Raw genomic sequence first — 16,609 nt, forward strand, 5'->3', positions numbered from 1 at the left:
CCTGGTCAGATAATACAGTTGAGAGGGCCAGAACATGCTACTTCCATGCAACCTTCTCTATCATTCTTTGAACATTTGTTAATCTCCTCAGTTGTGCTGTTTCTTTCTAAAATCACATTCCAAAGAAAGGGAAAGGAACGGGACTAGGAGATGCACTCAGCAGAATGCTTCCCCACTTCTGTGGTTTTAAACAACTACGCTGCTTCTTGTGGGTAGCAAAACAGCTAACATACATGCTGCCTATCAGTACCAACTTGTGCGCTTTTTTCCCTTTATTAAAAGAACAGTTGCAAACATTGCTAAAAGAAGTCTTAAGGATTGCTTAATTACATAAGATGGCAATAATAGAATATTTAGAATATTCTTGACTAGAATGTGTCTCAGAGGACAAGTAAGCGTTCATATGACAATAGGAGAATATGTTGTTCTGTTCAAGAAGGTAAAGCCATTTTACTGGATCTGTTTTCAGGAGACTGGCAGCAGAATGCTCAGCTCAGCTCTCCCTGCTTTGCTCAATCACAGCTATTTGGTGACAGCACCAGTAGCTCACTTCCTACACAGATCTGCAATACAAACTGTAAGAGGACTGAACTCACATATTTTTCCACTGCATTGACCATGTCCCTTCATTAGAATTGAATAATTTTTCACCTTATTTGAACCCATTTAGAGGCCACAAGTGACTATGTGGTAACTAAGAACTGTAGCTTGGAAGTGACTAAACAGTAAATGCTGCAACCTTGTTAAATCATGAAAAATTTATTTTCATTACATATACATGAAGGTAAAAGATTTCAGTCAATAGTGTTTTGAACAAGCATTTCTGACATGAGCTTGTTAGTGTAGCTAGGCTGAAACTGAATGTAAAGTTAGTATTTTGCCTTTATTTAGTAATTCACTTCTAGTGTGTATATACAGAATTCATTTTCCTGTTAGAATACCAGAGACAGTAATATTGCAACATTTACATTCCTCATATAAAATGGTGTAATGTACATTTTCAGCTTGGTGTAGATATATAAATATGTACAAAATAAACATTATTGTAATTAATATATTTCAGACCAGTTATTATTTAGCAACATCAAAAGCAGATGCACATAGATTTAAGTGAAAGTGGTGAAAACACCTTTATGACATTAGTGACCATTATTTGCATATATGAAGTACTACAGATAGAGGCTTCTCTTTCAAGCCTTCTGTGGGCATCCAATAACTTTAGTAAAAAACCAAAAGTAATTGAGAAGCATAAGGTAATTTTATATATATGTGTGTCATGATCAGATGGTTTACTAGGGTCCATCTTGATCACAAAAGGATAACAATGTAAAACATACACTTTTGTTCAGAGCATAAAATATTGCACAAAAGCAATTTCTTTTGAGGAAAATAATTCCCGTGTTTGTGAACAGCAAAAATGGTTCTTGTGCACTAAAGAAATAATATATTTGCAGCTTCTAAACCAAAGAACATTCAGTAATACTGTCAGAACTGTCATCCATCAACTTCTTCCCAACCTTTTTATGGCAATGGTATGTCATTAGCAAGATTTGGCAAAGAGAGAAGGCAGATAGACAGTACATCTATATATTTATCACAGGCCAGACCAGATCCAATAGTTGCCTAAGCGAACTGCTGGATGGCTTCAGTTTCAACCAACCATTTTCAACCTTAAAGAAATAGGAAAGTCTTCAGTGCTCGTCACAGTGATAATCACACAGTAGTAGAGTAAGATTCCATTCTTCTCTGCTTAGAAACCATCTTGTCTGAATTCCCAGTCTGAAGGGCACTTTCCTCATTATCACTGTCACTGCTGTCCACAAGTGTGTGATCCAAAGCCATCTGACCAGTCCTTCTGGGTAGATGAAAGTTTACCCCACTCTCCTGTATGGAGTTAGTTATAAAATCTTCATCAGAAGAATGAAATGATTCATCGTCTCCTGTGAAATGGTTGACAATGTGAATCCCATCAAAAGTGGGTTGGTCTGAGAAGTCTCTCTGGCCTTTTAGGCATTTGATCTGTTGAAAAAGTGGAAATTTACAGTTAATCAGAGCTCAAGTCCGGTAATAAAAAACTCCAAACAATCAAAACCAAACACATTTTCAAGAAATGTATAATTGAACTCTTAGTGGATAAAATTAAATGCTAGATCTGGAAGTAGATTGTTTGATGATCACTTGAAGTGCTGCAGTTTTAAGGCTTAATAATCAAGGTACCTAGAATCAGTAATGACAGATTCCTCTATTTACTGCATCTTTAATATCCCCACAAGGATAGTTTCTGTTTTCTAGAGTGGTCTGTTTGTTTTGACAGGACTTTTGGCCTTAACATCTTACTTTTACAGCTCTATTCTCTCCTGTATCACCTGACTTCTCACTCAAGAAATCCCTCCCCCTATTCCAAAGAGCAGGGTCCCAAGTGAATATTGCCAGTTTCACAGAGCCACAGAAGAAAATCCCAGAGATTATGTTTAGTTCTGTCTACATTGCAAGATTGTCTTAATTATCTAGTTCAGATCCAATGAGATTTCAGATCAAGCAGTATGAAACATCTCTTCGTACAGCATAGATATATTTGCAATTTTAAGAGAACATCAAACAAGACAAAAATGACTATCGGACCATAGACAGATAATATTTAATTCAATGCACTATGGAGTGATAATGCTATTACAAGCACACATGCAGGATATTCAAAGCTAAAACTTAAAGTGCTGAAGTCTCTTGTTAACTCATGGAAGACATTCCAGAGGTGGGTTGGTTTTGTCGTGTTTGTTTATTTTGTAATTTCACTTCTATTAGCTTTTAGTAGCAACTACTCAGGGTCAGTTTGACAGTATAAGAGTATTAAGATAAAAAATCCTGAGGATGCAGAAAAATATTAAAAACGGATTACAGAACCTTCCTAATGTCACTCTAAAATCTTAAAACAGAAGATGCACCAGGTGCTACTTTGTAAGCAACTTTTCACAGTAAGAGACCTGGAGAATAGACAGAATAAAATGCCTGAAGAGTTTCTTTACAGAAATCTATTTGATGTTTCAGAAATCTGAAGCAATATTCACTTGGATAAATAAGAAGTGCATGTAAGTCCTTAGTATTGAACACCAATGGGAGATTTTTACCTGTCCATTTGGGGAAGAAGGAATCTCTGTACTTACCATGGGCTTGTGGAGAAGATGAGAATAAAAAAGGAGTTGAAAAAAGATCAAGAGTCATAATTACACTAGCGGCCATTAAATCACATGTTAACAGCATGTAAAAGCTCCAGTTTTTAGTGTTATATCAGAACATCCCTGTTAGCATACATGCTGTAGACCTAAACCTTGTTTATACGATGTGCACTAACATTAGTTTTTTGCATTTTCTTCACATACACATAAGCTGCAGTTGTTTCATGAGGTTTTTGCTTGTATAAAGGCAAGCAGAACAGAGTTCCACACTTGCACAGAGTAACTCATGATGCAAGCAAATTAAGCTTATGCCAAATATTAGATACTGGACAGTAATATATATCTGGAATAGGTAATTTTTATTAGCTTATATACCTAGATACAGAGAGCCTGATACAGACATTCTTGTGTTATTTAGAAATATTATCCCTGAAAATATCCTGGAATATGATCAGATTAGCTACCACATGAATTTTCCAAAACAGCTATCAATTTTAGTCACTAAGAAAATAAAACACAGAACCCAACATTTTCTGTCCACCCTCACCACAGGAAATAAAAAAAGATGCACTGTACAAGTGACTACAAACTTCATATTAGAGTAAGAAATTATATGCTTTTAGGTCTGCACAGTTGAGCCATTGGCTCACCTGAAATTATGAAGCTGATACTCAATGTTAGTTGTTTTGAACACTCAGAAAGCCAAGCCAATTACCTCAACTGTTTTCCTGAAGACTTAAATGCGATGCCTTTAGATGAATATATTTAGGTAACATGACAAAATCATGGTTTTAGGTAGTAACCTTTCCAAATGAGAGTCTGTGGAAAATGCTGTTGGTGAAAAAAATCATGAATAGACACAGCCTTTGCCAGTTCCTAAAGGAAGCCTGGGAAAACATTGTGTTATCTCTATGCATCTTTTCATTAAAATAACAAATCTGTGACCTTCCAGAAACACTTCTGATCTGCAGCTTCACACTTGCCTGCCTTTTTTCCCAAGTACTCCTTGCATCCAAGGGGATTGTTATGAAGAAACATGAATGTACTGCAGAGGATATACATGACAATCAATGGCCATATCAATGGTCACAGAGTTCTGTAACTTCTGTCTGCTTGAGACAAGGCCACCTCAGCCAGAAACACAGACACTGCAGCACAGAATTTGTGTTATGGGGATCAACAGGCTGGAGAGCAGCACTGCTGAAGAGAACATGGGGGGGCCTCACACAAAGGAGGCTAAATGTGACTGCACAGTGTCCCCAGGCAGGGCTAAAGGCTAACAGCACACTAGGCTGCAGTGACAGGGGCACAGCAAGTACCTCATGGGAACGCATTCTTATCTGGCACTTACTAGCCTGCATCCGTCCTGTTGCACACTTGCTACCTCACTCCTTCCTCAGTACAAAATATTAATGAGAGGCACCAAGACTTAAGGGTTAAGGGGCAGAGCTTATACCTTAAGCCAACAGAGAGCTGGTTCTTTACTGAACTGCATGGTGGAAGAAGAGACATTGATCATAACACAAAACACAAAGTTATGTTTGAATGTGAAGGGAGAATATTTGCTACAAGGCAAGTTAAGAATTAGAATAGGTTGTTCAGAGACTGTGGACTCTTCCTGTCAGTAAGTTTCAACATCCAACTGACAAAGCCCTCAGCAACCTGCTTTGAATTCAGTGTTGGTCCTGTTCTGAGCAGGCAGTGGGATGAATGTTACTGCTCTTTATGGTTGCCATTTTGAGTTTGAGAAGCTGAGATACTTTGTACCTGCCCAAGTTGTTGCATTTCTCAAAGATGTAAATACTGTCATTTGAATACAAATGCTTTTACATTAAATGCCAGTACTAAATGTCTGTATTTGTCACAAAATCTAGACTTCCAACAGAATGTTACTTTTATTTTATAATTAGAAATGCATCATTGGAATCTTGAAAATACTTGTTTGTTCAATTGAACGTAGAATCTGTTTTGCATTGACTTTTAAACTTCAGTGTTGATGAAAGTAACTAATCTTCAAGAAATTAAAATTATACAAGAGAATAGGTGGGAACAGCTGTGCACTGTTTCCAGTTTTGTGTACTTTCAGAGTTGAAGATAGTTCAGGGGCACTTTAATCGAATATTTGTTCAGGAGCATTTCTGAAGGAGCCTGATTATTTGTAATTTCTGTTGCAACAGAAAGGCTTTGTAAGGCTTCTCACAGTATTTGAAACAACTTGCAGACAGCCTGTGCTCCAGTGCAGTTACACAGCAGTGGCTAATGCCAGCATAAGGCTCTAAAAGAGATTTCTTAAGTTTTGCATTCTCACATAACTTTACAGTCATGCAAGTGAGGTTCTGCACTTGAACAGAAAAAGCAGTATCTTTTTTCAAGGCAGGAACATTACTGTCCTGTTGGTCCACCAGCCCAGTACGTCTCCAGCAGTGACAACAGAACTTTGATGTTACCAAGCCCCTATGCACTTGTCCAGGAGCAGTTGTAGCAAATATAAGTGCAATCTCTTTCTAGTTGCTTCAGCATACATTTACAGACCAGCTGTCCATGACTGATGATTTTTATTTGCTGTATACCTCCACAGCTTCCTGTGGCAGTAAGTTCCAGAAATTCATTTGTTTTAAACTAATCTCCTACTCATTTTAAGTAACTAATTGCCCCAAATTCAATTAACACAGGGACAAGTGGTGAAGGGCAGTTCTGCGGTCATGCTTCTGAACCTTATGTCACAATGCCTCCCTCAGCCCTCTCTCTAAACAGGAATTCCACTCCTTTTTAGCCTCGTGAACAGGCAGTGATCAAGACAACACATCATTTCAGTTGCCTTTTAACTTTCCTACAGACCTTCTTTAAACTCTCTACATCCATCTAGATACCAAGTGGTAATACAAACCCCTTTATTTGTTTTTTAATATACTTCCTATTGATGCCCAACATTTCCTTGTCCAATTTGGCTGCTACTGTGTGCTAAGCCAGTGATGTCAAGAGGACTCTCAAAACCAACTTGAAAATACCTTTCCTGGTTTGTAATTACCAATTCTATGTTTACCATTGTGTAGGTAATGGCTTAGATTTTGCAACTGATGAATCACCTCACATTGAAGCTCATCTGACACTTTTTAAGACAGACGAGATTCTTGCTGTCAGCGTGTCATTTGCACGAACTAAAGCATTATGCCAAGATTTGCCATTCGTGTAGCCAGCATATCAAAACAATGGGAAATTTGATTAAGGACTTGCAATGCAGATGTGTGGACCTAACCCAAACACACATCTCCACGCCCTAGTTCCACTCTATCCTTTTCCCTGAAGGAAAACAATCCTTTTCTCTTGAACAGAGTATGGACTTGCATCCCAGGGTCTGTCACTTCTGTTCTCTTTTGTACAAAGGCTTTCAATTTTGGGTCTGGTCTGTCAAGTGAAAAGAACTAGATTTCTGTCACTCCAGCAAGTGACATTTAAATGAACCTGTTTCCTACTGTTTGCAAGAATCTCAAATCTGATCACATCTGTGAAAAAAAGCACAACTGACAAAAAACCAGGTCTGGTAAACCCATGTGTTTTGCTTTGAATTCTCAAATCCAGGTCACGTTGTCTAGATGACTGCAGCTTCAACCCAGTTTTCACTACAGCACATTCACATGGTCTTTAGGATATTTCAAAGGGTTAATAACATTATATGACCAAAATTTAGGTCATCATTATCCCTTCAAAAGCCGGTTGAACCAAGAGCAGAATCTTAATGATGTGTGCATTTATATACCTTCTCTTCCCTAAAGAATTCAGCATTTTAAAGACAAACTATATGTCTACTGGTCAACATACAGTTTTACATAATCTTAACAGGTAACACTGTATTTTCACAAATTCAGAAGAGCTGAGAAAAGGCTAACAATCAGATCGTTGAACCTCAGAATAAACTTTCTTACCTGATGCTGACTGCCTCATCAAGCCAGGCATGAAGGAGAAACAGTAAAGAGAAATTTAGAAATTTTAAAACAGTTCAAAAGGTCTTCTATCTTAAATCATAGTTTGAAGGGTGCTACTCAGTTGCAAGCCAGTTGTATTTTTAAGACCGTTTCTCTTTTTTTTTTAACTAGAGAACATATGTCATCTTTTCAAGTGGGACTTTGTGAAAGAGTTCTGCTTAAGCTCTGGGAGACATTTTTATGTTGTAACCTTTAGGATTTTTTAAAGCTAGGAGTTCAGTGGTGAAAACTCAAACTAAAATGCTACTGCCTGCTCTTTTAAAAGGCTTCAGTTACTAACTTTTGAAATTTACTAAATTCTGAAGTAGTAAAGACAAGTTTTAACAAAACTTGCCAATAAATATTTAATATAGTAGGATAAACAAGCAATACACAGGTGAGATCAAAATATGATAAAAAAATGACCACTGCCTCAGGTAAATAAAACTGGTTTTGGCAGAAGGCAAGATGTTAAATTTCTATTTAAAGAATAAAGATACTCAATTCTCAGTGCTTTTACTTACAGCAAGAGGAGTCTAAAAATCAGAGTTCCCTCATTATTTTTCTCTACCTTAGTAACAGCTGCAACTCTTCATAAGATTTCATACTTAAAAACCAAACCTGATTCAAAACTCAAGTCTTGCTGAATGTATGTTCTAGCTGAAGAAACAAGTGAAGCATTTTCAAATACCTGTGCTATAATTCATTTAAAAAATTGACAATTTGGCAAAATGAAAATAGAGACTTAGAAGTCAAAACCTAAATACAGGCCAATAAAAAAATCAGTTATGATCTATTAAATTATAATTACATTTAACAGGAATAACAGCAATTTAATTGGAGTTCTTAAAATGTCCTGAGACTGTCCACAGCATCTAATGGGATCCCTTATCATACATAACAGTTGACTGCTACTTAGTGCTGACTCTCCCACTTGTAATGAGATTACTTCAGTTCAAGGCATACAGTAGTACACTATCACTACTTTAAAATCACTCCCAGTAACTTCTTTTGGAAAAATGCTTATCTCAGCAAATGAAGTACTTAGAGCACCTTCAACTGAATTAATGGAAAATATGTTGTCATTTGAGAGACAAATATCAGTCCAGCAGGTACTACAATGCAGAAGCATTTCTGCACATGCACACAAAAGCAATGAACAATGTTAAGGTTGCAGGCCTTTTCATGCTACTTTTTCACTTCCATGAACACAAGCAGCTCCTTAGATATCTTAAACTCTCTGAAGCGCATTTTAAAATACGTAGTTGAGTCACATTCATACTGAAACCATCACAACATGAACACGGCACCAATGGAGACAATGTGAGCTAAACGAATGGTTGCAGAAACTAATAATAGCAATCCATCATCTAAAGCAATTCTTAACAAGTTCAGTGGCTGTACAGCTACAACACAAATAGCATTTCTAAACTTTCCCAACAGAATCAGCTTCCTTATATGAAAGGGACTGCTAGACATGCATTGTGACAGAATTGTATCAAAGCATTTTTCAATTGTATAAAAGCCATTTTTGAACAGTCTGAGATTTTAAAAAATATTAGGTATGGCTCAATTAATCCTGCAAGAAAGAAAAAGTTTAAAGCAAAACCAAACCAGCTTTAAGACATTCTTCATCTTCCTCAAGCAGGAGTCAGTTTTTACCCAAACATATGGATCATATGCAAAAGACACAGGATAGTCTTTTCCTGAGAACTTTTATAGCTTCAGATTACAGGTAAAATAAGATTATTTGTAAAAATCAACAACAAATATTGCATATAGTACAGTATTCTTTGCTTAGAAATAGTGACACATTCTCTAACAAATTTTAAAAATATATGTTAAATTAGCAATGTGTTATCTTTGTAACTGTATTAGGACAAAGCTCAAAGCTGTGGCTTTTATTTCAGCATCAGTGAATTTCCTGTTTCACTTTAGTTAGCATTAAGGGCTTTTTTCTAAAAGCATAGCTATAAATGCAGCCATTATTAGGATTAACAGCTTCTAAATAACAGCCACGATCAATGTCAGTCAAGGGTCATTCTTGAAAATTATTGATGATTCAAGAAGCCCAAACAAACCCGACCAAACAGATGCTGAATCCAGGAACTCCCATTTACTCGAATTCATCCCACTACCCACTGTTGTCCTTCCTCAGGAAGAGACTCTTAACAAACCTTCCTTGAAATTCATAGGAAAAGCTACAGAGATGGGCCCTCCCCCCAGTCTCCCACCAAAGCCATTCTGCATTCTCCAATGCCATATCTACCTCAACAGATATAAAAAAATCAAATGTAAAAAATAAATTTTTTAGACCTCAAAATATATCCAGAGAGTATCTTAAAAAAAGGGGGGCAAAGGAAAGAGAAATCACAACAAACTGTGTCTTCCTTTTGCTGTGAGGCAGACATGTAAGATGTCTGCAGCAATCGGATATTCTTAGTAGAGAATTTCAGGAAATAGGTCACATCTTCATTTATTGCTTTCACAATCTTTTTATTTTCTTTTCAATTTAAAATATCTAAACTCTTCCAGAACAACTTTGAGTCTTCTCAGATTCCCTGAAGACATTCTGCTTCATCGTAAAATCTAACTAATTTTGAAATTGACACAACAGATAATGACATTCTCAAATAGGAAGTGTTACCATGCAGTTCTCTTTACCGTTCCATTCCGTAAGATTTAATTTTGTGCCGAAAGCAAAAAAATCCCGGCAAATTAGCTAAATCTTGCCGAAATCAAGCTGTTCAGTACACTCTGATGGGTGCTGAAGAATCATTGGCATCAGGAGGGAAGTGAATACATTTAAAAAGGCATTTAAAAACTCTGGAAGACTATTTCAGGGAAGTGTTACAACACTACTAACAAAAATACTTTTCCCCATGGAGTTCACTTAAACTGAAAATATTAAAGTTAGCCTGAAGTGCTTAAGGTGAGAGTTTGACATAAATTCGGGGTTTAGCCGACTGGAGCCACCACTACATAGCTCTATCGTTTGCCTTTGCTTTTGCCTTTCCCCCACCCCCAAAGGTGATATTTGTAGGGCAGTACTCAAGTTTCTCACCAGAGACTAAATAAAGAAATTAAACTAGTTAAGTAAAATAAAGCAAACTGAAATAGCTTAAAAAAAAAAATCCAGTACATTAGGTGCTGTGACTTAAGAAAGCAGGAAATGTCTTGACCATGCTTACAGAGAACATGCAGTGAGAGCATTTAAAAATTTGTTTGCAAAACTGCTTCCTTTGCTTAGCGATTAATGAATCACCATTAAACATTTATGATAAAAGTTTTTTTTTTAAGACACTTTTAAAGTCTTTCATATATACATTAAATGTGGAAATTCACTTCCTTGTCTAAAAATTTTCACCCAGCTTTCAGTGAGATGAACAAAATGTTGATTATTAGGGAGTCCTGCAGTGACCTTTGAAATCAGGTTGTTAGCCAATCCCTGTAAGATCCCTTCAGGAGGAGCCAGGATGCATTCCAACATACTCAAGACTGTCTGGGACCATCTTAGCACATTTGGCCATTTATTTGCACTGAGTTTAGCATGACTAAAACAGGAAACCTGCACAATCAACAACAAACAACTGATGTGAGTTAGTGATTCTAGAATAGTGCAAATTTAGTGGTTTCTATAAAGTAGTATTTATAAAGAATATATAGTGTCCTAAAGGAAATTAACTCTGCTTTGTAGGGATGTGTTCAGAGCTGTATTTGTTTCCTTCCAGCATTACCTCATATGGCCCCCAAAAAATGTTACAATGGTCATACCAAGATAAAAATCTGTTGACAAAAAGTTTCAGAGGACTTGGTGGAATATTTGGCTTCGTATCTTGAGGTGTAATAAAATGAATCTTGGAGAAAAATTAATTTTGATTTGTTAGAGTTTTTAGGACAAGCAGAAAGAAGCAGATCAGGAAAGTTAGTTTTTAACTACTTTCAGTATAGCAGAAGGGTTCAAAGGTGTTGATTTGCAGCACACTTCATGGTAGGAAGACTGCAAGTGTCCACATCCAGTTGTCTCCAGGTTCTCTTACGGCTTTGAACTTGTTAATCTGCACTATGTCAAAACAGTATGATCTGGTTTTGGAGTTCGTAAATTGAATTCAATCTAAAATAGTTGCAGTATCCACGTCTTAGAGCAATTGCAGCAAAACACCTTGAAACTGGCAACAAAAACTAATCAGAAATCAGAGAAAGTAGTAAACTCCAGGTTGGATAATCCTATTGTGGGCCTGAGCCAGAACACCAGTGAATGACAGTAATAAATACCTGAACAGGCCGAGGCTGCTTTTTCTGGCTGTGCCAATATGGCTGCTCGTCAGAAGTTAAAAACTAGACTGACTTTTTTTTCCCCATCTGTAGTAGGTGTAAAAGCAACAGTCGTGAGGTATTACAATATTAGATGAATCTGCCCAACTCATCTTTAACTCTGGAATCCAAGATTAAGTATGTGATTAATTACTAGACTTCTGTTTAATGAAAATGTTGCCTTTGTTTTTGAAACTCATACTTCTAAAAGGATGACCAAGAGTAACACGCTAGTATATATAACACACTGGTATAGAACCCGAAATATTTATCTCAAATGAACTTTGCTGACCACATCACTAAACAGAGTTCAAAACATTGCAGTGTATTCTAAGTGAAAAGCAAAAGAGTAGCAAAAAATTTCCAAGACTGAGTAATTTCAGGTTTCTGGGTTTTTTTAAATAACATTTAAATATTTGGTCTGTTTTAAATTGCCAGCCTCTCTAAGTCATATTCAGTCTTACGGTAATACAAAACGCATTACAAAATCCCTATACATGTCAGGAAGTTTAAATAAAATCTATGGAAGAGTTTTAATTCATTAAAAGAAAGCTCAGGACCTGTTGTCCAGCTATTTATTTAATATTGCTCTGAATGTACTCTTACATTCCCCAACTTAAGTTTTTATAGAAAGTGTTTTTTCAACATTATTTGAAGAGCACTTGAGCCAAGAGGAAATATGTTAAATGTATGTTGTGTATCAGTTTTACCATAGACGAGCCTGCTGTATTGTAAACGTGACAAAGATTAAAACCAGCAACAAGTGTTCAGACCAGAAGGTTTCCAGTGAATCAGAACAGGAAACCAATAAAGCGATCAATGGGAGGTCATGACTTTTTGATCACTGCACTATATGGTTAAAGAATCTGGTTTTGATCTAGTGCTGTGTAATCAAGTTAAACTTTGAAGTTAGGTACTAAATACGCAATTGAAATAGCAACAGTGCTAAGGAATACCCAACTCATACACTATTTTCAAAACAAGTGAGTATTTGACAATTATAAGTCAGGTTTTATTTCTTGAGGGAATTTTTCTAAGATTGACAGGTTTGTTGTAGTGAGATTGTATGCAATTCCAAAGAAAGTTCCAAGCTACAGGCCTAGGAATTTTCCTTCCACCTACCTACTGGTTATTTATGGAAAGTTCCCAGAAGCTTTCTGCAAGAAGCTGTGATGGAAGTGTTTATTTGCAGTGAGGACACAACAACAAAAATATTTTAAAACAGCAGTATAATCACACTGAATGTACTGCAGTTTTTCTTTCCAAGGAAATACCTAAGTCTCAATGCTCTTCTCTATGCATCTGTAAATACAAACGTTACTGAAACCTCAAGCATTAACTAGAATGTGCTGGCTGAGAGACTGAAAATGTACCCGTTCCAGGCAACAGTTACAGGAAATGATCATTTCACACTTTTACTCTGTCCTTTTAAAGCACAAGTTAAACTCAGCAGTTTTAAATAGACTAAGTAACATTTTTGCCTCTGATTGCAGAAACTACTTTCATCTGTGCTGGCTGCCACTCAGAGCAATAAAAGAACTTTAGGAGGGGTTTCCACCACATTTCCACTATTTGCCTCACATTCAGATAAGCTGACAGAGAACTATTACAAGCTAACACATAGCAGTCCTCTCCTGGGCTTGTTTCTCACCTAGGTGGCCCCTCTGTATGGCTGCTAACACACAACTTCTGCAAGGAACAACCACTCAAGATAAACCAGTAGAACCTCAATTCCTCCACTTTTCAATCCCCAAAAACTTAATTTACAGGCAGAAACACAAAATAGAACCCTGACATAGCTCTAATCAGTACAGCAGACAGGTCACACAGTTTCAACAATCAAGAACATTATTGCCAAGATAGTGAAATAACTTTATCTATTATCAGTTTACTTGCTTTAGCAATCTGGACAAACTCTAAAGAAGGACACAGTATAGCTACGTTCACCTTTAATGTTGCAGTCAAGAACTATTATACTGCTCAGCAAGACAGATCTGGAACTTTGATGCAGTAGGACACAGGAAAAAAAGGGGAAAATGTAAAAACCATCACCCATCTTAATTTATTTTATCACTGAATCTAATCTGTCACTAGTGGCGGTGAAACAGTTAAGAATCATGTGTCCCTCGTCCAAGTAGACAAAGATGTGTTCCATTTGAAGACAGGCTACATCGGTGTCCTGGTTACATTATTCACGTTTAGAGGTTTCCTTCACCCTCACAATATTTCGTTGATGCTGTTGTTACTGGTGGCAAGAGAGAGGAATCAACCTTACCTGATGCCAAGATGAAGATGGAGTTTGTGGCCAAAGATTCATGGAATGAAGTGCCATCACTAAGGAATCAATCCTATCATTTTGGGCAAGTGTAACATGACTGTGTTAATTACACCATAACCCCCCCAAAGTTAATTGAATTTAACAAATGAGTTCATAAAATACAGATTCCACTGTGCCTTCCTTCTGCCTGTTGATTGCTTCGTTTAGCCAGACAGTTTCTAAAGCTAGTTGCCTTATTAACAGCAGGAGTTAAATTGGAGAAAGTTACTGGATAATAAGACTCCCAATCTGATCAGTCTTCCACTTCTGTAACAATCTGGGCATTATCAAGCCAGTTTAACATCTGACTCTCAAGGACAAGCTGAGCCTAAGGAATAAAGCAATTCATTTTTCTAAAGCATAGGGTATATATTTAACTATCCTGTGTAGACAAAGCTGCTGCATTAGATTGGGTGTTTACAAACCACATGACCTCACAAACGCTATCTTATCACATCACAGGTTCCTCAGACTGACCACAACCACTTAAATCAGACTCTGCCAGCGCGGAGGCTCTGTAACTTTGACACATAACTAGTAAAGCAACTACTTTTTTAGCTGTCCAGCAGCTGTGCAAGAATTTTACTTGTAGAGAGGGAAAAATCTGATCATCTCTTGCCCAACTGTGCTTGCAAGATATGGTAAAAGAAAAGCACATGATTTATTGTGCTATAAACTTCCACCACAAGTTGAAAGGCTCACTCTGTAAATCTGAGGACTAGCATATTTCCTTTCAGGGACAACATTTCTTATCAAGTAAGAAAACATTTATAGAGAGCCACATATTTTGAAAGCATTTGTCTAGTAAAACAAACTATTAGAAGATGTTAATGTGATTCTATTCTGAATTGAGAAACAAATGCTTTGCAAGAGTTAATACAGGACTTTTAACCAACATTACAGTTTTACTAAGAACTATGGAGGGAAAACTGTGTGAAAATTGACTGCAGTAAATCCCATGCAGCTTAGGTGGTTTTATGAAAGCAAGCAAAATGACAATTTCCAAGAGACAAATACACATGTGCTGGTACTACATGAAAAGGAAATAGTACACCCCTTTGAAAAGACGGGGGGGGAATAAGTTGTTGAGAGACTGAGTGAAAGAACATTACATCTAATAACAAATATTACAGGAAGTTTACTAGGCCTTTTTGGACTTGCTCTTCTTGCCTTAGTTCTGATGAAAGAAGTGTTACCTATTTCTGTTGCTGAGGTACCTAAACAGTGATAAATCTGATCTCTCATTCTCATTTGCCCATATGATCTGATCCACAACTATCCCTCACCCTCTAAATGTGTCTTCAGAAAATTTGAAAAAAATTCTAGTAGGTTGAACTGTAACTAAAATTCACTTTCCCCAGTTAATCCTCATATCTCCATTATTCTAAGGTATGGTACTTACTCCAAGTTATTTACTCTGCTTCTGAATTCAGTCTAGTGGTGCATCAGATAAGAGAACATTTGATTTGGAAAGCACTGAATTTGACTCAAAGGAAGCCAAATAATTAAAAGAGCAAAGAAATAATGCTTCCTGCTGGTATCCCATCATCAAGCTCAGATACTATGATTGTGAGAGAAACAGGAGCTAGGAATGCTGCTGAAAGTGGACAACCCATCTGGTTCTATTCCAGTGGGTCACAAGAGTGTCACAATTTTGTGCTCATCTATGACTGATGCAGGAGTCATCATTTAGCTGCTTGTAAGGATATTCCCTCAACTCCTCAGTGGACAACCTGGACCTAGCTGTGCCAGGGACCAGAACCACTCCCTGTCCCAGAGTGATTTAAGGTTATTAGCTAATAATAAAAAAGGAAGACATTATTTGACAGTTTTTAAACACAGTTTACCTACCATATACATTTATGATATTTAAGACTAAATGAACTGTTAATGTGGTTTATTCTTTCATCCTGGTACTACAGTGCACTGGATTTTATTTAGGTATTTTATTGCGTGGCCCATATAGGTGTTTTTTTTTAATCCTTCACACTGAGGGGCTATGGTTTACTTTCCCTTCTTCATTTTAGTTTCAGCAGTGAAAGCCTAGAAAGCTAACACAAGTTGCAGGATGTATCCTTAATTCAGCCATATTACCAATTACTGCTTTGGTCACAACTTATGCATTATTTATCCTCAAAGTCATTACTTAAAGTGTCTTGAATTTTATTTACACAAGCAAAATCTTTTAAAAGCATAGTATTTAATCTCCAACTTTTATATCTCTTTTCATTAAGCCAATCTTAAAATGTTAGCTCACCAGGAGCACGATCAGACCATGAGATAACAGCTATATCAGAATCTTACTGACTGCATTAGGTTCTTAAAACATAATATCACATCCATTCCTAGATAAACTCTATGTATGTGGGAATGGAAGAGTAGTAAGCTAATGGTCATTACTTCTTTGAATAGCCATCAAGTTTTCAGATACTGAAATAGGAAATACCTTTAAAAAATCTCCCCTTTTCTGCATTGTCAATATGCAAGAATTTAATCACTAGAATTTCACTTAAACGGTACTATTATAAAACCTTTTAAATGCCTCAGAAATTATTTTGGCAGAATAATAATGCCCCAAGTAATTTGCCATCTTCTTTTCCATCAGCCATGCTGAAATATTGTTAACTGGACTAGTTTGCAAAGGATTTTCTCACTGTTGGAACAGTGTGCTACGCTAACATCAGGATCTTGTTTTTCATTCAAATGCCAAAACATATGCATAAAATTTGCACATTAGAAAACAATCTCATCCTTCCTTCCTCTCAAAATATTGCAATTAATTGTTGAGAGCATATTTCATTGCAGAGAAACAGCTAGGAGAAAACTAGCTCTGTATTCTGTCT

General features: G+C 36.7%; 1 protein-coding gene across 9 annotated transcripts in view; it reads right to left on the reverse strand.

Annotated features, from left to right (window-relative positions):
- Window positions 1–740: 740 nt before the first annotated feature.
- EVI5 (ecotropic viral integration site 5) overlaps window positions 741–16,609 on the reverse strand; it is a 78,102-nt gene continuing 62,233 nt past the window's right edge. For 8 of the 9 annotated variants that reach the window (XM_050306585.1, XM_050306586.1, XM_050306588.1 and 5 more), the window contains one exon: window positions 741–2,019. In XM_050306585.1, coding sequence (XP_050162542.1) covers window positions 1,714–2,019 — 306 coding nt within the window. In that variant the 3' untranslated portion in view covers window positions 741–1,713. Of the gene's footprint in view, window positions 2,020–7,096; window positions 7,107–16,609 lie in introns of all 9 variants that reach the window. The other variant, XM_050306591.1, reaches the window with a different exon arrangement.

Source organism: Myiozetetes cayanensis, unplaced genomic scaffold (genome assembly GCF_022539395.1).
Source record: "Myiozetetes cayanensis isolate MyiCay16 unplaced genomic scaffold, myiCay2020 scf12, whole genome shotgun sequence".
In the NCBI taxonomy this organism is placed as follows: Eukaryota; Metazoa; Chordata; class Aves; order Passeriformes; family Tyrannidae; genus Myiozetetes; species Myiozetetes cayanensis.